The sequence below is a fragment of the Gymnoscopelus microlampas genome, assembly GCF_963454915.1.
Source record: "Gymnoscopelus microlampas genome assembly, chromosome: 9".
Lineage (NCBI taxonomy): Eukaryota > Metazoa > Chordata > Actinopteri > Myctophiformes > Myctophidae > Gymnoscopelus > Gymnoscopelus microlampas.
The window spans coordinates 28197368-28219634 of record NC_139946.1 but is presented as its reverse complement, the minus strand read 5'-3'; the positions used below and the strand labels follow the sequence as shown (position 1 = coordinate 28219634).

General features: G+C 44.0%; 1 protein-coding gene across 1 annotated transcript; it reads left to right on the top strand.

Moving 5' to 3' along the window:
- Positions 1-566: 566 nt before the first annotated feature.
- espnla (espin like a) lies at positions 567-21298 on the top strand. The gene is made up of 11 exons (XM_084066072.1): positions 567-1104; positions 1864-2054; positions 4634-4820; positions 4957-5139; positions 5244-5375; positions 11825-11989; positions 12100-12226; positions 12397-12560; positions 17845-18009; positions 18547-19547; positions 20559-21298. Exons 1-11 carry the CDS (start codon positions 811-813, stop codon positions 21085-21087), a joined length of 3138 nt encoding a protein of 1045 aa, XP_083922198.1. The 5' UTR covers positions 567-810; the 3' UTR covers positions 21088-21298.
- The last annotated feature ends 969 nt before the right edge of the window (positions 21299-22267 follow it).

The window sequence follows — 22267 nt, the reverse complement described above, 5'->3', positions numbered from 1 at the left end:
TGAATTTATTAAATTGCTTTAACTACTGTGACATGCTATTTCAATCCTCTCATAGCCTATTCTATAACAGTGTAGTTTATAATAAGAGAGGTATGGATTTAGAATGGAATGGTATCGTTGTTTTTCATGTACATGTACTGAAACTGTGAGGTGCTTTGTGCATCTTGTAATTCCAATAATAAAAACGACACACATTTTAATAATTTAAACATTATTTTGTGTGCAATCTCATTCCCTGATGGCTATCATCTCCAACATCTTCACAATTGCTTTTTTTATTCACTCCCAGCTGAATTCAATTTTTTTTAAATAGTTGTGAAATAAAAACACACTCATCGTAATCCTCCATGGCTTGGCAGTGACTTCTCCCGTTACTTAAGTTTCCGTGCCGCCTCGGTTCCCCCGTCTCCAGTGAAGCGCGGCTGCGTATGCCAGCATGTGTTCACCGCTGCACAAAGGGGAGCGGGAGGCCATGAGCGCTGTGCCTCCACCCGTCTTTCATTACCTTTCTATCTCACTGGGCCTGACCCCCTCCTCTTCGTCCCACAGTCCCGCCGGCCAGCTGGCTGCTGCTCGGGTGTCGCTTTCCTGGCTCGGGAGGAGGCAATGAGTGCATGTGTGCATATGGTTTGTGTGTGTGTGTATGTGTGTGCACGTGTGTGTGTGTGTGTGTGTGTGTGTGTGTGAGAGAGAGAGCGTTGGCCTGTGTTCATGCCAGAGACGGTAGCTCACAGGGATCCAAGGAGCTCCAGCGAGCGTCTACTGTGTGCCATAGCTTACTCTTCCAGCCCAGGGAGATAGTGCCAGGGGATGGTGCTGCACCGAGCCATCCAGGCAGCTCGTTCCGGGGACCTGGCAACCCTGAGGGAGCTGGCGTCCTGTGGTCAGCTCTTGCCAGACATCACTGATGCCCAGGGTGCCGGCCCGGTGCACCACGCAGCGCGGTGTGGCCGCCTGGAGTGCCTGTGTTTCCTGGTAAGCGAGTTGGGCCTCACAGCCGGCGCCCGGGCCTTGAACAGAGCCACGCCAGCACATGATGCAGCGGCCACTGGCCACACCCGCGAACTGCAGTGGCTGGTGGACCAGTGCGGATGCAACATCGAGGTGAGTCTGTCAAGCTCCAATACGGATAGAACCACACTGCAGAGGTCAACGCCAGAGACGGAAGGGCACACATCCGGGCTTTCACTTGCCTTTCAGTTGAGTTGAGTGTAATGTCAATCCAAATTGAGGAGATGGCTTCTCCTGGTCATCTGACATTCTAACTGATCCCCAACCAGGGTTACGCAACTACATTTGTAAAAGGTACTGCAGAGTACCATGTCAGATGTCTTACCAGCTGATTACATCATGGTGTTGACTTACTCGATATCCTGTAGAATTACATCGGCTCTCTAATTATGTCCAGATGGGTATGGGGCTGTCCTCACTCTTCAATTTTTACTAGTAACAGGGCAATTCATCAAGGTGGTAATTTGCAGATGGCTTTTCAAGAAAAAGAACACATGCAGAGTTCCATACTTTACCATCATTAGCTTCATTAAGTATTTGTTGTCCCACTGAAACCCACTAGCATATAGCTTTTGGAATGAGGTCCCAAGGACAATGACTTTTCCTCATGAACAACTCTACGGTTTGCATTGCCAACAAATAAATAAATGCCTCTTTTTGATAGCCTCATCAAAGTTAAATTTGGATCCTTATTTGTTTGCTGTTTAGTGTGTGGTATACCTGATCATGCTTGAGTGTCTCTTTTGTGCATCTAAAGGTTCATTACAGCATGCATCGTGATACTGTTAGGGTTGAGAATGCTGTTAATAATGTAATGTACAGTGAAACAGTCAGCCTTCTGGTCCCTTCTAGAACCAGGATGCTGGCGGAGCCACCGCGCTCCACCTCGCGGCCCGTTTCGGTTGTGTGGATGTAATTAAGTGGCTGCTGTCTGTCGGGGGTGTGGCCGAGGTGGAGACGCACTGTGGAGCGCTGCCTGCACACTACGCTGCCGCCAAGGGAGACCTCACCTGTCTGAAACTACTGGTTCAGCAAGCACCCGGGTAAGACCTTCATCTGCCTGTCTTCATCCTCGCTGTTGGCCTTTCTGCGCCCAAAGGCCAATGAGCTCGGCTCAGTAAATGTTCCATTTGATCTGTGTCAAAGGCCTGCTGAGTCTGATTTCTATACAGCAGGGATTCTCAAATTCTTTCAAGTCAAGGACCCCCAAATTAGTATTTTGCGGACCGCAGACCCCCATCTCGAAATATGCTGTGCCAGGGACCCTCATACAAGATTTGTGTAGATAAAATGTTTCAAGATTTTATGGAAATAGCCGATCTACAAGCCCACCACGACGCGTGGCATCGTGACAGCTTGTAGAGGGATCTGCTATTTTCAAATAGCCGATGTATACAGGGTTAAAGTGGTTAAACTGATTTTGACACTATTAGTAACACATTTTACTGGGGACCCCCTTGATCCCCCTCAAGGACCCCTGGGGGTCCCCGGACCCCATTTTGAGGAACCACTGCTATACAGTAGTACCTTTATCCAAAGTGCTTTGCAATGTGTGGTAGATTCACCTATTCACACACATATTCACACACACCGACGGCAAAGGCAAGGCACCAGCCTGCTCATCGGGAGCAGTTAGGTTTTAACCCTTTAAGACCCCCAGAAAAGCAAAGATTTGAGTTTCAAATGTTCGCTTTAAAAATATATATATTCAAAGATTTCCACACATTTTCACGATAAAATAAAAATAGCACATCTACAAGCACATAGTGCGCCACTCGGTGCCACACTATGAGCTTGTATATCTGCACATTTTCAATAGCCAAAGAAATCTAAAAATGACACTGATGCGTTGCCGGTCAAAAGGTTAAGTGTCTTGCTTAAGGACCCTTCGACATGAAGCCAGGAGGAGGTGATTAATGGAAGAATTCATTTGACTTGGTAACCCTATTGGTTAAATTGCATTTATTACTAATTGTTAATAAAGGAATTCATTTTAATAGCATGCCTATCAACCAATTTAAATCACTGGCAGTCCCTTGACTACTGTATACACGTACAGACAATCTCATCCTGACCACCCACCTTGAATAACACTTTAGATCAGTGGTTCTCAAACGTTTTCATGCCAAGGACCCCCAAATTCATATGTATCCATTTGAAATTGTTTTGTGCCAGGGACCCCCAGATTCAAAGAGTTAAAAATGTTATATATTCAAAGATTGCACACATTTTCAAGATTAAAAAAAAATAGCAGATCTACTATTTTTTAATAGCCAAAGCTAAGTGGTTAATTGTGACGCTTTGTTAACTAATTTCACTGGGGACCCCCTGGTACCCCCCAAGGACCACTGGTTGAAAGCCACTGCTTTAGATCCACGTGATAAGGATGTGAGCACATCACAGCAGGTTTAAAGTTCAGATAGGACTGAGTCTGTTACCCACTAATTTTCTTGACTGTTTTGAGATACTTTGTTTATTTGCTTCAGTAATGACTATATGACCTGTGAGTATGTAAAAAAAAAAAAAAAATCAATTAACAGAACGTAAAAAAAAAAATATCAGATAGGACATGATTCACATACAGTCAGACATATTTTCATAAACTAAAATAATATCGTTTTTTATTAATATTTACATTTAAAAAAAATAGTTTGAAAATATTCTCCGGAACAGTCCCACTGATGAAAATATTAAGAGAACAGGTTAGACTACTTTACTGATACTGTTATTGTAATGTACAGAGTTTATGTACGATTCCATCCATACCATGTGATCATGATTCTGAGTTAAATAAATGATGACGGAAAATAGATAAGTTCTTATTTCATGTGCTTGGGATGCTTGGAGATTCTTAACCAGACAATCAGCCGACTTCACTTTTCGAGGGTAATTCATAATTGAACATGGGGACTTAATGCAGTCGGCTACACCCGAGCGCGTCTGACAGTGTACGGGTCGCTGCAATGAAGCCCAGTCAAAAGTCAAAAGAGAGGGGATTGTGTGAAATGTCATCCGCCCTCTGCCTTAAATTCCCCCCGACCCTCTGAACCTGAGACATTAAGCACTCAGACTCAGACAACTAAAGCCATGTCACAGTCGTCTCCCCCTTTCATGTCTTTGTTACTGGAGGGCACGGCTGTAATTTGCATGACACGCGGTGGGGTCGCTACAGTACATCACATGAGACCATCAGCAGCTCTTGAATAATGGATGACCGGTGACTGTCTGTCACATGTCAGCGGCCTTTGTTACAAGTACAGTATGTGTATGTAATGTAAACGAGGCCTGACGCCGTACGTTTGAACGGCGTGCTCAGATGTTGCGGACCACCTGATAACCGATCCACTGTCCACTTTTCAGATCAGAGATTTTTGGACCCATGAAAACCCCCTTTATCAGCGACTAAAGCGATTGGTATTTATTTCACACGGCGTGCAGTTGAAAGCGTTGCGCAGTGAATAGACGACATCTGAGATTTCAGAGAAGAGTCACGGATGCGAGGCGGTTTGACAGCACAGATAAAAGACCACATGACGTTATCCTCTGTGTTTGGACACTATAAGACCTCCCTCTCGGTTTCAATGCCTTATCGTTTCGTACGTTACCTACATCTCCCTTGCAGCTGTGTTAACCGGCAGATGAGCAATGGTGCAACGCCACTCTACTTAGCCTGCCAGGAGGGACACCTGCATGTGGCCCAGTACCTGGTGAAGGACTGCGGGGCTGATGTCCACCTGAGGGCCAATGACGGCATGAGTGGCATGCACGCTGCTGCGCACATGGGCCACTATGCTGTGGTGGTCTGGCTGGTCGGTAGTACACTGTTCAAAACCATACCAACTGTTCCAAACAACAAACATTAATAATAATTATGTGTGTGTATGTGTGTGTGCGTGTGTGTGTGTCACAATATTACCTTGATCGTGTCTGATCTGCCCGACACAGGTCACATTCACCGACTTAAGCATATGTTGCCAAGACAAAGAAGGAGCAACTGCTCTGCACTTTGCCGCCAGTGGAGGGCACCGGCGCATCTTGGAGAGGCTGCTTGGCATGGGGGCAAAGGTCATCAAAGACTACTGGGGGGGCACGCCCCTGCATGACGCTGCGGAGAACAGGGAGCTAGAGGTCGGCCGTGGTCTCTGTTCATAATTAAATGTATTACATACAATAAGGTGCTTATAATTAATGTGTCCTCTCTCTCTATCTCTCTCTCTCTTTCTATCTCTCAGTGCTGCAAAGTCCTTCTGACCAATCAGGCGAACCCCTTGGAGCGAGACATCGATGGATTCACGGCAGCAGACTTGGCAGAGTACAACGGACACTACGAATGTGCCAGCTACCTCCGTGCCATGGAGAAACATGTGAGAACCCCCCTTTTAATGTAACCACTTATAGCCTATATACTTCGCTGACCAGAGTCCCCCTGGAGTCTGTACTAGGCTCCCTCCTTTTGTCCCTCTACACCAAATCTCGTAATAAAAAAGATAGCGGATCTACATGCTCACAAAAATCAGCTATTTTGGCCAATTGTTCGCCCCCAGAACAGAGGCGCTAGGGTTCATGTGGTTAACTTAACCTACATTTTCTGGCGCACTAAGCCTCGGTCGAGTTTGTGGCCACTGCATCGCCAAGCTGCTGTTTTGTTTGGCGCGCAAATCAAAGCCTGGACGTGGAAGGCAGTCAGCAGCAGACATCTGGGAGATTGTGCAACTGCTGCACAATTTCATATCAGTTTCATCACGGCAATCACTGTCATATTACTTATTCTTGAACATGTACGTAATTCAACACGGCCCCGCGCTGAAGCCGCTCAACTTAATTGATTGACTCTCAATTTAATAGGCGTAAAAGGTGGACAATGATGGTATTGGTGGTTAATAAGGCATCACAGACTGAGCCGCTAAATCCATGTACAGCAGCAGATTGGCTTTGGCCTTCTCAGTTACCGCCAAGGACTCTCTGAGATTAGCTCTTTTGTTTTGAGTGTTAAGTACGGCACCCCTTAATTTAACTGATGAATATTTCAGTGTCAACACCTTGTTTGCACCTTACCGCAGTGAATCCCGATCAGGGCACCACAAGATCTAAATCTGGCTTGCATTGGCCTTAAAGGAGTAGTTCACCCAAAACATTACTTATTTTCTATCAATTACACACCCCACGAGGCCTTAAATTCTAAGCCAATAATTTGATGACCGGCAGAGACTCAAAGAGTCTCCTACCGAGTCTCCTATTGACCGATGACCCGGTCATCAAATTATTGGCTCAGGAATGCAACAACAAAAGAATATCCATGAATTCAAGGCTTCATGCGGTGTGTAATTGATAGAAATTACTCCTTTAAAGAAAGCAAAGGGTGCTTGCTTTGCATAGCCTGGTACTATATATTTGTTGTCTTTTTTCCCCTTTCTCTGTGTATCCCTCAAAAGGTTCATTAATTGTTGGACAGGGAGCATTGCCTTTCATCACTGAAATCTGAGAAGGGGTTAAGTGATAATATTTCTCCTTTAACTAGACAGACGGGCTGGAAGAGTGGAGACGGACCACCCTGTCTGTACAGTCGACCCGCGAAAATAACAGCCAGTCCACCTGTGGGACGTGAGAGCTATCTTTACACTTGCCTCGTTAGCCGTAGGCCCAGGGCTTGTGACGTCGGCCGCTACGGACGACGTGAGATAGTAACGGAAGCTATTCAACTAATAGAAACAATGAATAAGTCAGCAGGAGGAGGAGGAGTACTCATATGTGAAGTGGTTGATGACGGGGAGCCAGTGATGGGCTGTGCTCCCTCAGCAATAATCCTCTGTCAACAATGGGGAAGCTAATTAGCACAGGAGCCGTTGCCACGTTGGACGCAGGCAGAGCCACCGCCAGCCAACGAGCCTATCAGTTACCCTCTCCAGTGGCTCGGGTGGAAGGCCTTAGGGGCTGAGCCCGTTATGAGATCCAGGAGCTTAAGTTTCAGCGTTTTCACCATTCTGATGCCGGGAACAGGCAACCCTATCCCCCAGAGGGCCTGGAGACCAGGACGTCACTGGCTTCAATCCCACGTTTGATTGTGTGTCATGTTTTTTTTTTCTTTTTTTGTTTTTTTTTCTTTCTCCAGGGCTTGGAAGTGTCACAATGGTCACCCCTGAATACCACACAGTGTGGTAGCAGACCGTGTGGAGTATTATATTTCTTGGCACTGCCCGATAGAAATGATGACAACAAAGTGGGTTCATCCGATAGGGCATCTGAAGCACCAGAAATGGCACGCTTTAAGTCCTTTCTTGTCATATTCGGAGGAGCACTCTGGAACGTACAGTGTTACTGTTTGTAGGATCAGGCATGCTTCAGTTACGCTTGTGGTGTGTTCTGCATTTGTGTCACTGGGTTCATCAGTTCCAAAGTGTCAGATTCTCATTTCCGATCGTTGACCCAAATGGATTGCTAGACCGCTGACCAGGAGAGTTGCGTGTGTTTCCCCATGTTTTGAGCCGCCCCCGAGCCCAGCGCTCTTCCTCACCATGCCTCTCAGGAACAGCTGCGTTCAAATAAACAGTGCGTGGCGTGAGGTTTATTTTGCACACATACTCTTTTTTTTTCACTCTTCATTCACGACAATCTTGCCAAAAACATTGTGGTCCACAACTGGTATTTTTAGAACATGTTTTTGGACAGAATCAGGCCAAATGTCCTGTCATTCATCACTGTGCTTTTCTTCTTTTACTATGTTACCTATGAGGAAGAACAAGCTATTTGCCATGGATGACTGTGGGTGACGAATCCCATGGTGCTGTGGTCTAAATCACCATCGCCACTAGAGGGTACCTTGTGAACTTTGTGCATGGGCTCGTCCTCTCCCAGTTCACTACAGCGAAGATAAAAGAATGCACAGGCATGCTTCTCATTAAACCCTCATCTTCTGTTGCATCAAGCCTCTGGATACAGATCTGTCTCCGAAATCTCACAAAGACCCTGGCCGGATTACAGCACAATGTTTATCACACATGGGGACGTATTCTACAATTCTACACAAGTCTAAATCAAATCCCTGAACAAGCCCTGTGATCCCCATTACTGACAGACCTCCGGAGATGTGTATTGATAAGAGGGTAGGAGGCAAATCCTACTTCCATGCATTCTTTTGCTTTCAAACTCAGTGTGTGTTTGTTTTAAATGCATTCAGGTAGGCCTAATGGTTGATTTACTGTATACTTAGTTGTCCATGGGTGTCGCACACCAAAAATAGCTGATCTACAAGCTCACAGCACGTCACAAAGCTGGTAGATCTGCAATTTTCTGTGCACGACACCCGCGCAAAACTAAGTATAACTCAGACTTAAGGACTCCACCACTGAACCTGTTGATTTAATGGGGACGTAAAATTATGTATCTCTCAGGAAACTCAGTGGATTGATGAATGATGACTTCGCAGTCATCTGATCCCAGAGAACGTGATCACAGTTTGTCACAACAGGCACGCTATTCCTGTCATTTGGACAAAGGTCTGTGTGCTAATGACTGAGCGTGATACAAGAGACTTATGTTTATCTCAGACCATCCTTCCCTCATCCAGACTTTCCCATCAGCTTTTCCACATCATCTGTTAGTTCCGGCGTGAATTCAGGTCAAGACCTATGGCAGTCCTTGTGTTTCCACAATGGCATTTTGCTAATCATCTCAGGTGGACGTTGCCAAAAAAAAAAAGAAAAAAGAAAAGGACGTGATGGCTTTCTCATTCAGCAGAAGAGAGTGGAAAAAGCACCTGAATGCGATGGATAAAGTATCTCTTTTCCAGCTGCTTTGACAGCCTTCCGCTGATACCTCCCTTCGTGCAACAACATGGCCATTGGTTTGTCCGTGCATTAGGTGCATTACCAGCCACCCTATCCTCTCCCTTTAATTATTAACAACATTCTCCGATCAGAGTTTATTGTTTATTGCCCTGCGGCCCTTGGCCACACGCTGAGATGTTGACGATGGTGTCAAACGGATGGTGGGTCATCTGCAGATAGTGTCATATCCTCAACTGTTAGGGGGCTGCCTGGATACGTGGCCAGACTGCACAAGTCAGCGCCGCCAGAGTTTCACAGTAAGTCCTAAGCCCGTTCATAGAAGATATTATGTCAAGCTTAGTAAGGCCTAGTATTGTCTGTTTGTTTTCCAGGTTTTTTGTTTTGTTTGTTGCTTATTTACTAAATGACTTAATTTATTTATTTGTTTACTTATTCATTTATTTATTTATTCATTTATTTATTAAAATGTTACTTCTATTACTGCTTGAATATAACTGTTTTCTTTGCAGCCTGAAGACTATTTTCTTTTAATGGGAGTGGTAGTTTTAGTGAATCTCCTGAGGCGAGCCATAGCAGCAAGAGGCTGGCTTGGCAGAATTTTAACTATTTTCTGGTCACTCTTATAGTAGCTATTTACTGTTAGTCATGACTAAGCTAATGGCTTCCAATATTCTGTCATAGTTGGATGCTTCTGAAGATGTTCTTATTATTCAGTGTTTATATTCCTGAAAAGGTTTTAGAGTTTGGATTACTGTAAGAGCTGTGTGAGCAGTATGCTAGAATGAGGAAGATTGATTAATTGATTAATGTGCTAAAAGATTTTGTCATTTGACACATCACTGAGTTGGCAAGTGAGGCATTGTACAGTTTAGCTAGACCCCAAGCAGCTGTTTTAAGTAACAACAAAAATTGGTAGAGAGATGGATTCTTGTTGTATCTTGATGGTTATTGCTGCAGACCCACAAACACTCATCTCCAAGGTGTAGGAAATCACATGACCAAGATGCTAGGAAAGTGTAGGCGGACATGTATTTACATTTAAGTGTACTCTGTATAATGTATACCAATGTATGCATTCCATGTTGAAATTCATCACCATAAACTTCAGTAATTTACATAAGGGGGAAAAAGCTATTTTCATTATGAATTCCAGAGAAAAGACAAAAAAACTAAGTGACATAATGTTATGTAAATAGATGCTGTATGTTTTTCTCAAACAATTTCCAGTCACTTGTGGCTTTCCCCACGGGGATTACAGAATCCTGACTCTGTGTCTGTCAGTGGTACAGTAAGGAGCTGTTTGTGGGGAAACCATTGCTCCTGCCTCCTGCCTGGGGTCTCTGTGGCCTCGGATAATAGGAGGGGTAGAGAGAGAGAGAGTGGATCCCGGCAAAGCCGAGGTTAGGCTATCTATGTCAGCGTGGCGATTATGATGGGGTGCTGATGAAAACCAAATGCTGGCCGGCCACTGGATCTAATTAAATACACAAGAGCGAACGCGTTGTGGCTTCGAGGACGTTGAACTGTTACAAGAAGGGTCACAAAGGAATTGCACCCCCCACCCTCCACCCTTTTCCCGTTGCCCCCTCCCCCCCACACACGCACACACTGTTTATCTGTTTGCGTATTACACAACTTCTGGGAAGTTTATTCATCCTGCCGGAGCGGTGTCACAGCGTATTGGGTGCTGCCAGACATCAAAGTGCCGTGTGACAGGAAACGGCAAGGACCACCTCATGGAGACAAAGCACAACACAACAGCGTGCGGCAGCCCTATCAGGACCGCACTTTGATGTTTAGTTTTTTTTTTTTTATGTCCTTGGAGAGCTGAATTTGATATGCATTCTGCATGGACTCCATTAGAACATTACAGGTTCATTAAGGTGGGGGGGGGGGATGCATGTGTAAATGTTTCCATACTGTATATGTTGCATCCGCCCTGCAGTGGTGTGAAATGTTGTCAGTACACTCAAGTTTGCTCTCTTTCACCCTGCGCTCCTCTACACATATACTATACTTCTACACTACTGTACTGTACATACACCAGCTCCCATTTGTTCTTTGGTCCCCCATGGGGCTTTAACCACTTAATCCCTATATACTTAGTGGACCGGAATCCCCCAGGGGTCTATACTAGCCCACTGCTTTTTGTTCCTTCGACACCGGGGGTTAATCTTTTGAGGCCAAGGACCAATTAGCGGATAGAGAGACGAAACAGGGACTAAATATATTGTATAATATAGTGTTGTTGTTTGTTTGTTTTTAGAAAACCTTCCATGCAACTTGATGAGATGCTTTCAAAGCTAGCTCACCGTATTTAGCTAATTGTCTCATCAAGGTCTGTTGACCGTTGAGATATTGGAGACTTTCTTGGAAGTATTCCACAGGCTGACTATTGCCTCCTTGTGTGATGCTGCAGCTTTGATGGCTTGTTTCTTTGACAGCAGTGTTGGGTAAATTAAATGTTTTTTGTTTACAAATTATCTTGGTAATAATTTGGATTCATATTAATGTGTATTGGGGTGGGGGGGACAAAAACATTCCTATCACACCAGAATTTGGCAGCCCCCCTGTAGCAAGTAGATCGTCTATTTGGCTGTCTGCTATTGGCTATCACCAAGTTGTAGTCTGTAGACGGGCTATTTTTGTTATTTGTTGGATGACGAAGTATATGGGGTTTAAAGCTGCAATCCGTAACTTTGATTCCGGGTCCCCCAACATCCGAGCGCAGACATTTTTACTGTTCAGCCATAACAAAGAGCATGTTTGGCAAGGCGCGGCATTTCCATCAGAGTTGCATGCAATACCTCTTGTCAACCAGTAGTGGTCCTACCCGACCACAAGATCTAAATGTCATAATTGAAGAGCAGGGAGACCACATCCAACCACTACAGTTGTGCTAGTTATACTGTATTAACATACTCTACCATGCAGATTGATGAATGTAACATTGCATTCAATAACAAAATTATGTATTGCAGCTTCAAGTGGTTAAAAACGTCTCTTTCTCCCTGTGTTGTCTCTGCCAGCCCTTTACTGCGGATCAGCCCGTCGAGGAGACTGCTCTAATAGAGGAGGAAGTCAAGGGGAAGACGATAGTGTCGTGGCAGCCCAGCGGAGAGGACTATTACCGGTGCCTGAGTGACACATGCGGGGACAGTCACAAACATAGCACACAGATGGCCAGCTTAAAGGTGAAAGCCATATTGATCCGGTTCATTTGCTTTGCTCACATTTGTTTTCTTCGATCAAGCGTCTTGTAACCACAAAGCTCTCGGCATTGTCACTCTTTTCACCCAATCAGCAACCAGAGGTAGATGATACTCCCCAGGCAAGACACCCTGCAGCCAGTCGTAGGTCATCTCACACGCCTGGCCAACACGAGAAGGTCAAAAGTGACGTCATAGAACAGGTTCAGGTAGCGACATCCGGTGAGATCCGCGCCTCAATGTGATTCATTTAATCTGATCACCGGTTAATACGCTGCTCAAGGAAAGAGAATGTGTTTAAAATAACATTGAAAATGGAAACGGTATGATTGCAGGGGGGAAAAAGCACGAAAACCCAAAATAACACAAACCGCTTATGGTTTTCTTTGCAGTTATTAAAGGTTTTACTCAGACCAAGGTCGTCGAGGCAGCAAAAGATGAAAAGAAGACGCTGCCAAATGCGTGCCGCCTTGGCGAAAAAAGCCTGCTCAAGGAAATGACGTCCATAACAACTTTAAAAGATTCGAGGATATCAGGAACCTTTAAAGTACAAGCAGTAAGCGCAATACGTTCACCCCTACCTTACATTGTTACTGTGTTATTGTTTATTTTGAGCGCATAATCACTCTGACCCAGTGATTCTTTAGTTGATGTCCAGTATGTGGTTGGACATGAAATCCATTTCATCTTTAAGGGAGAGTGACCGAGTTTGGGGGCCCAAGGCAAAGGCCAGTATGCAGACCCCCCACTCCCAAATCAAACAAAAAAAAGAATATCTGCGCATAAAGTAATACCTAAAAATGTTCTATTTTTGCTTAGTAAAAACTCAGAATATAATAATCTGCATATAACATAATAAAAATGTTGGCATGACAAGACGTTTTCAACAATCTTATCGAAAAATATTATTTTATTTATTTAAAGAAACATTTACAACAAGTGTATTCTGGGAATACACAACTTGTTGTACATACACAACAAATGTACATATGTACCGTTTGTGTGTGTTCTTGTTCATTATTCATGAACAAATTGTGGCTAAATCTGTATAGTAGGTAACTGGCGTATAATGAAATAACCTTTTTACATTATGAGCAAGAAGTTATTACGTTATTATGTGTTCATGCGTTCTTGCCCAATGTCCTTCAACCAAACAGAAGCTGCTGCTGGACTCAAGCCAATTGCCCGAAAAACAACCGCTCAGTGAAATGAAGTCCACGCCATCTTTAACACAGTCAGCCGGCTTTACGGAAGAAGCAGTAAGCACAACCAGGGCCAGATTGAGTGACTGAAATCCTGAATCAAATCAAACTGGATTTGATTAAATCTGCAACCCTGATCATTTTTAAGGGAAATAAATCTGTCTTAAAATAATTACAGTATTTAAATCTATCTTAAGAAACCCCCATCTTTGTTGAACAGAAGATGAAGCCGGATGCACGCAACTTGACTGACAAAGGCCTGTTCGGAAACATGAAGTCCATTTCATCTGTAAAACTGTCAGGGGGCTTTACAGGACAACCAGTAAGCACAACCAGGGCAGATTAGGTGACTGAGTTGGAGGCTCCAGGCAAAGGCCGACATGGAGCCCCCTTACTCTTAAATCAAACTATATGTTTGATTAAATCTGAACCCCTGAAAATATTTATGGAAAATCCTTCTCTCTGAAGAACTTGCCCTCTCTTCATTCACTATTAAGCTGTAAAAATGCCACACCTGAGCACAATAAGTCCATCTCTCACTTTGTTGCCAGTATATCCAGTATGTGGTTTGCACTCTTGTCCTCCTTCAACCAAGGTCACAGAGACAATGAATGACATCCCTAATGAACAGAAGCCGATGGCAGCTGCAAAGGTTCTGGGTGAAAAAAACATCCTCAGAAACATGGGGTGGATTCCATCTTTAAAAGAGTCTGGGCTAGCAGAAGTGTTTTCCATTGAGAGAGTAAGCACAACCTGGGCAGATTGAGTGAGGAGCGCCCTCACTACCAAATCAAACTGTATGTTTGATTAAAATCTGCACCCCTGATAATTCTTATGGAAAATCCTTCTCTCTGACTTAAACTTGGCCTCTCTTCACTATTGAGTAGTGCACTGCTATTTGTCTTTTATCTGGCCACAGAGATGGGTCATCCTCCACTATGTCATTTTACTGTCAGTTTTAATGTTGGGGAGGGTCACCTACAGTATGTGTTTATCCCTGGTAGTGGTGGTGCTCTAAGGATGGCATTGTTGTTTCGTCCTACCAACACTTTGCTCTCAAAGAATATATCACAAACATTAATGGCTGGATTGCCATTGAATCTGCTGTATACTCCCTGGATGATGAACCCTACTGATTTTGTTAACCCCATGGCCTTTCTTCTAGTAGTGCCACCCTCAGGCCAAAATGGCAACTTTGCAAACAACATACAGTATCTCATATTGATATGGGTAGATTGCCATCAAACTTGTCAGTCTAACACAACCTCTTAGAGTCTTAGCTTTGTTTCTGCTGGTGGAAGTGAGATTAGAAAAGTTACACTGCACAGTTTGGCAACTGTTACTTTTATTTAATTATAATCTTTTGGTCTCCTTGGGTAGCTCTGCTTCTGGTTTAATTTATCCTCTTTCAACCAAGGTCACTGAGACCGAGAAAAACATCCCTGTTGAACAGAAGACGCTGCCGGATGCACGCAACTTGACTGACAAAGACCTGTTCGGAAACATGAAGTCCATTTCCTCTTTCAAACTGTCAGGGGGCTTTACAGGACAACCAGTAAGCACAACCAGGGGCAGATTGAGTGACTGAGTTGGGGGCTTCAGGCAAAGGCCGACATGGAGCCCCCCTCACTCGCTAATCAAACATCATGTTTGATTAAATCTGGACACATTATAGGTGAAATGCTGTAAATAAATCATTATACAGTATTATGTCTTACGGTGCGGTCACACCGAATTTGAATCCTGCCTATTAGGGCGGATTCTGCCAATGCTTTTCAATGGGAACGGAGCAGAAATCCGCAAATGGCAATGAACCGCTCTGTTCCCATTGAAAAGCATTGGCAGAATCCGCCTGCATAGGCAGGATTACATTTTGGTGTAACCGCACCCTTAAGCTGTTAAAAATGCTGTCCCTGAGCACAATAAGTCCATCTCTCACTTTACCAGCATATGTCTAGTATGTGGTTTGTACTCTTGTCCTCCTTCAACCAAGGTCACAGAGACAATGAATGACATCCCTAATGAACAGAAGCCGATGGCAGCTGAGTCTGGGCTAGCAGAAGCTTTTCCATTCAAAGATTAAGCACAGCCTGGGCAGATTGAGTGAGGAGCCCCCTCACTACTATACCAAATCAAACTGTATGTTTGATTACATCTGCACCCCTGATCATTTTTATAGAAAATCCTTCTCTCTGGAAAAAAAAACTAAACTTGCCCTCTCTTCACTATTGAGCAGTGCACTGCTATTTGTCTTTTAGCTGGCCACAGAATTGGATCATCTTCTAGTATATCATTGTTACTGTCAGTTTAATGCTGGGTAAGGCCACTTACTGTATGTTTTTACCCGCTAGTGGTGGTGCTCTAAGGATGGCAGTGTTGTTTCGTCCATCGAACACTTTGGTAACAAAGAATACATGTATTACTGGCTGGATTGCCATGGAATTTGCTGAACACCTTAATGCTTCCCGAATGATGAACCCTACTGATTTTAGTAACCCCCATGGCCTTTCCTCTAGTGCCACCCTCAGGCCAAAATGCCAACCTTGCAAACATAAACATATCATATACCGTATCTCATAACCATTATGGGTAGATTGCCATCAAACTTATCAGTCCAACACATTGGTCCCAAACAAGCTATCTCAACAACACAACCTCTAGGGCTGCTAGTGGGGCCTTTAGACTCTTACTGTAGCTTTGTTTTTGCTGGAATACTTAGTGGGTTACAATGGAGCTGGTGGTGATCCAGGCAGTGATAACACCGCTATTAGAAACAGTACTGTTAGCAGTGGTTAGTTGTTTTTAATGCAAAAAAAAGCAAAGTTACCCTGCAGAGTTTGGCAACTGTTACTTGTATTTCCTTCTCCTAATATCTGGTCTCCCTGGGTAGCTCTGTTTAACTTATCCTCTTTCAACCAAGGTCACTGAGACCGAGAAAAACATCCCCGTTGAACAGAAGATGAAGCCGGATGCACGCAACTTGACTGACAAAGGCCTGTTCGGAAACATGAAGTCCATTTCATCTGTAAAACTGTCAGGGGGCTTTACAGGACAACCAGTAAGCACAACCAGGGGCAGATTGAGTGACTGAGTTGGGGGCTTCAGGCAAAGGCCGACATGGAGCCCCCCTCATTCACTAATCAAACTCATGTTTGATTTAATCTGGACCCCTGATAATATTTAGGGGAAATGCTGTGAATAAATAGATCATTATATACAGTATACGTATGTCTTAGGCTATAAAAATGCCACCCCTAAGCACAATAAGTCCATCTCTCACTTTGCTACTGCAGTATATGTCCAGTATGTGGTTTGCACTCATGTCCTCCTTCAACTAAGGTCACAGAGACAAAGAGAGACCTCACCAATGAACAGAAGCCGATGGCAGCTGCAATGGTTCTGCAAGAAAATACCATGCTGAACAAGATTTCATCTTTTAAAGAGTCTGGGCTAACAGCAGCCTTTAACATTCAAGGAGTAAGCACAACTTGGGGCAGATCGAGTGATTGAGTTTGGGGGTTCCCAGCTGGTATGGAGCCCCCCTCACTCCCAAATCAAACTGCATGTTTGATCTTCATCTGCAACCCTGATCATTGTTATGGAAGATCCTTCTCTCTGACTTCAACTTGCCCTCTCTTCTATTGAACAGCTCTCTTTGTCTGTTAGCTGCTTTTGCCATATAGGAATGGCTCATCTCCAGAGTCGTCCCGACTTCATTCGACTGCCAGTCTGTAGTAGTCTGAAGTAGTAGTTTGGTGGAGAGCCACCTTTACTGTATGTCAGTGTTACTGTCAGTGTCATGTTGGGGAGCTTGTGTTTTTTCTGCTGCTTTTCATAATGGAGTATTCTGGTGTGGCGACAATGGAGCTGGTTGAGGTTGAGGCAGTGCTACCACTGTAGTAGAAACACTAGCACTGTCTGCTTCTAGCCACTCTAGCACTGCTACTAAAGAAAAGAAAGAGTCCATTATAGCCTGAGTAGAGGTGATCCATGACATGGGATGAGCCTATTGAAAATAGAATGTGGGTTTTTTCTTTCTTAAATATGTCTTAAAATTACATCTCTTAAAATCATAATACTTTCATTGTCTTGAATGATTACATTCTTAAATCTGCCCTAAAATGATTATACAACGTAAAAGCTATTACAATACTTAACAGTGTCTTTAAATGGTGATAATAGGGGTCAGCAATATATTTAGTTACTATTCCAGTAGTACACCAGCTCATTGGCCTTGTTGTTAGCGTGTCCGCCCTGAGACTGGGAGGTTGGGGTTTAATCCCGGGCTGGATCATACCAAAGATTCTAAAAACCCAATGCCTCCTTGCTTGGCACTCAGCATCAAGGGTTGGACTGGGGTAAGTCCCTGCAACATACTAGTGTTATGTTTAGGAGGTGTACTTGTACATCAAGTTGCCTCACGCAAGGAAACAGGAAATACGCTCCTGCCCTATGGGCCTCAGGGCTCTGCAAGGCGTACTTATTAATCCGGGGGGGGGGGGGGGGGATAAAGGGCCAGAATACTCTGTCTACCCTTTTCTCACACTATTACTGTGACTGCTTGCTTTGAACTCATATCATTCCTGCTGCTGCTGCTAATAGCTGACATCCAGTGGTGTTCCCTGTGTGCTCTTGCAGAACAAGATGGTGGTGCTGCCCACAGAGGAGGCCAACCTGTCGGACATGGACTACCTGGTGCCCAGCCATGACGAGAGGGGTCGTCCCATTGCTGAGTGGAAGAGGCAGGTCATGGTTAGGCAGCTGCAGACTAGGCTACTGGCTGAGGAAGACCAAAGGAGGAAGGTGAGCCATGAACATTACGGTAACATAGCATTTGTACATGCAGCAAGTAGCACCATGTTTTTAGAACAGAGGCAGAAGCAAAAAAAATGCACATCTGGGTTGTATGCATGTCATTAATGAGCGCTACATTAACTGTGTTCAAAATGTGTCAAACACATGTACACACATCCCGGAAGTCTCATGCGCAGTTAAACTGTTTATAGTGACATATTAAGAAGAAATGACAAATTGTTAAACACACTTGATAAAACACATTTTGATATTTGAATACGTAGCTCCTCTCTCCATTTTTCCCTCTGTCTCTCTGTCTTTCTGTCTGTCCTGTCTCTCTCTCTGTGTCTGTTTCTTTCTCTCGCTTTCTCTCTCTGATTGAGCTCTGGTTTATAGAATAGACATCTCAATTATGGCCATTTGGATAATTGGTCAATTCACATTTCTGTGGTTTGGTTTGTAACTACGACTACTACTGTTCTCCAATGCCTAAACCATTTGAAAAACCCTGAAAATATGTTGCATATTAATCTCCTCTCCTAACAGGAGAACGGGGACAAGGAGGCCAAGGTCACATGGAGGTACTCTCAGGCCCACAACGCCATCCTGGGGCCCTCCGGAGAGATGCTGACCGAGGATGACCTGATCTACCTGGAGAAGCAGATTCTGAGTGTCTCCTTGCAGAAGAACTCTGAGGGCTACGAGCTGGAGCTGGCCCGCCTGGCCGAGGAGCTCCGACACATTCTGCCCGCTCCCATAGTCAACATCACGGTCAACACACAGTTCAGGAACTTCACCAGTCAGGTCCCTCTGCCTGTGTGGTGCGGCCGCATTTCAGGCATCGTTAAGAGCATGTCCCTGCTCCTGACCAACCTTGTGGACCAGCCCTTCTGCAAGATGCCCAACGGGGACCTGAACTCCGTCTTTACCCAGATGCCAGAGAGAGAGAGAGAGAGGAACTCCACCAGGGAGAGGGAGAAGATAGAGACTGAGATCCAACAGTTTGGAGTGTCCGTCAGAAACCTCAAGTCCAATTTTGAGAATCAAAATTCGGTGGACACGGAGGAGGACACAATATTCAGCCCCGCCATTGACAGGCAGGGCACAGAGAAGCAGGACGCAGAGAAGCAGGACGCAGAGAAGCAGGACGCAGAGAAGCAGGTAAAAACTCCAAAGCCCGCCGCTGAGACGGACCAGAGCAGTGACTCCGGCATCGACGAGCACGTCGGTGATGTCGTTGAAGTTGACGTCAGGGAGACCATCAGCCTCAGGAAAGAGCGCATTGTGGTCTTGTTCCTGGGCCACTGGAAGAAGTCTGCCTACTCGATTACACTGAAGAGTAAAGACTCTCCAGAGATGAAGATGAGCAGCAAGGGGTCAGGCATGGTTGACAAGCCTGGGTTAAACCGTAAGAGCAGCGAGGACAACAAGAAGATGATGATGAACAGCTCGCTGGGACACTACTTCAAGCAGAGGAGTGCAGTCAACAAGATGTTAGGGAACTGGAAGACCATGATCTCCATTGTCCCTTCCAGACAGATTCGCAGGTAAGGCTTGCATTGCAGTGTATTGTATTCTGTATTGTGATATGAATTATGATTCATGTCAGTTTCACCACATTGCATTTTTTATGCATGAGAAATTGTTCATTGGGGGACTATGAGATACTAATACTTAATGCTAAATATGCTTGTGTGATACTAATTCTTGGTTATGGGGAAAACAACATTGTTGACTTGATTCGTTGGTCAGAAATTATAAGTAGCACAAGAATGCTTTGTTTTAGAGGCTCACTGGAACACCATTGCCTGATGATCAGTACAGCATTTTGATTAATCGTACAACCCTTATCCACAAGCAGTGATGGACAGTCGTTTACTTGAGTACTGTACATTTGTCAAGTATCTGTACTGTATCTGTACTGAGTATTTGTTTTTTGAAAACTTATGACTTTTACTCCACTACATTTCAAAGACAAATATTGTACTGGTGACTCCTTAGATTTCTGTGAGCTGTATGGAACATCATTGAGTGATTGTTACCTCAAAATGAAACAAATACTGTAGTTCCTTGTTCATAAGCTTTACTTGGTTGTGAATGAATACAATCCTTATTCAGTTTTTCTCACTGAATCAGTGTTATTGGGGCAGTTATTACTTTCTACTTTTTTTTTTAGTTATACTTTTTTTTTTGGAGGAGGATTCGGCATCTACAGTAATTCCACTGTCTGACTAATGCCTTTGTTGATTCGATTGCATTGCTGCGGTTTTTATACTGTAGGTGTTTCTGTAGGCTTTGTAGCATAGTGGTTCTATAAACAAGTCAGGGCATTCATTAGGTTGTTTCAGTGAGTTACAAGGTTATGTAAATTGCATTTTGAAAATAATACAGTGTTTGTAGTTTTAAATAATTAATTATAAAATAAAACATACTCCAGTACTTTAACCAAAGAAAGTAACTGAGGACTTCTAGTTTCTAGTTTAGTCATATTTGACCAAGAATATCTATACTTTGACTCAAGTTATAGGGTCATGTACTTTGTCCACCACTCTCTGCAGGCTTCACAAACAGCAGGCCCTGTACTCTCCAGAGCAGTTCCTGCCTCGCGTGGACGGGGTGCTCGTCGACTACGACAGCCTCACCCTCGACCTCTTCATGTTGGGCTACTTTCACATCTTGGAGCAGGATCTGCCTGCAGATGAGCGCAAAGTGAGACACCTGCTGTGTTTTGAGGTGTTTGACCACCTGGGCGGCTTTCCCTGGGAGACGGTCCGGGAATTCCACAAGGCTGTGGTACAGGACATCGAGGCCGGGAACCGTGAGTGGAAGGATGGTTTTGAGGACATTAAGCTCAAGTTCTTTGGGAACGCGCGGAATCAGTCCGAAGTCATTCCAGAAGTTAAGAAACACTCCCTCCCAGAGGTCCGACTGGTGCCTAAAGTCATTGTTCAGAGCCCTACCCCCGACGAATTGATGAAAACTGGAACTGACATTTCTAGTTTCAGCAATGATGAAATCTGTAAATACATTGACCGCAGCTTTGCTTTCTGGAAAGAGAAAGAGGCAGAGATTTTTGACTTTGAGTAATTGCTTTTTTTGATATTTTTGTATAATTTGTAGTTCAAGTACAGCTATCAAAAAAGGCCAGAGTGCTAAGAGTACTGTCGTGTTTTGACTTTAGACTTGACTTTTTGAGTTTGTTTTTGAGATAAGGTTTTTTTTTTGTTACATGTTCTGTCCAGGCTCAAAAAGCATCATTTCTAAAACTGTTACAAAATAAATCATCAAATTACCTGTGTGATGTTATTGTCTCCGCCAGGCATTTTCTATTTTTTTGTAATTATTTCACTATGCAACTAGTAAAAATCTTCTCATAATTTACTCTGACCAAAACTTTGGACCCTTTCTCCTTCTTTATACTTTCACCTCAAAACTTCAAACTTTACAATGTTCAGCTTAATTATGGGGCCAGGCTTCCAGCATGGACCCATATTGTTATTCGCATTATTTCCGTTTCTTCTTCTGCCACTTTTGGCAGTTCTGGCTGAACCGTGCAGTCGCTTTTTATGAAACTCGGCCATATGATAGATGGTCATGAAAAACGATCAAGAAATAATTCTCACAATCTTTCGTCAAAAGGTGGCGCTATAGCACTCAATTGAAAAATGCCAACTTTGAACAGGTACAACTCATGCCGTGTTTGACCTACAGCCATGAAACTTCGATGCACACATGCGTCTCCTCATGCTGAACAACTTTCACACTCTGACTTTTGACCTCTGACCTTTAGATCTCCCACCATTTTGAATTATATGAAAAACAGTTAAAACCTATCTCCTCCTGGGATTTTTGAGTAATCTGCACGAAACTTTTTACACATGAACTTTGGACCTATACCAAAAAACGTTTGCAAAATATCTTCCATAAGTGAAAAAATGAAGCTTTAATGAGCCAATGAATATTGCAGTTTTATGACAATTATTCATCTGCCCCTAACACATACATGCAGACTTACCATTCTTTGAAACTTTGCAGAAATGTAAAGGGCCATTCCAAATATCACTGAAACCAATCTTACTCCAATTGGTCAAACGGGGGCGCTATAGCAATTTTTTGAAAATTTAAACTTTAAACAGGCAAAAGTCATGCCTCGTTTGGCCGACAGCCATTAGACCTGCTTACACATGTGCCTTGACTAATGAGGAACACATCTATCACGTTGACCAGTAAGCACCGCCCTTAGATTGTCCGCAATCTTGAGCAGTTT

Coding starts and splice junctions, on each gene's coding strand:
- espnla (XM_084066072.1), top strand. CDS start 811: ATGGTGCTGCACCGAGCCATCCAGGCAGCTCGTTCCGGGGACCTGGCA. Junction 5,376..11,824: donor TCCGTGCCATGGAGAAACAT/GTGAGAACCCCC, acceptor TGTCTCTGCCAG/CCCTTTACTGCGGATCAGCC. Junction 12,227..12,396: donor GGTTCAGGTAGCGACATCCG/GTGAGATCCGCG, acceptor TTTTCTTTGCAG/TTATTAAAGGTTTTACTCAG.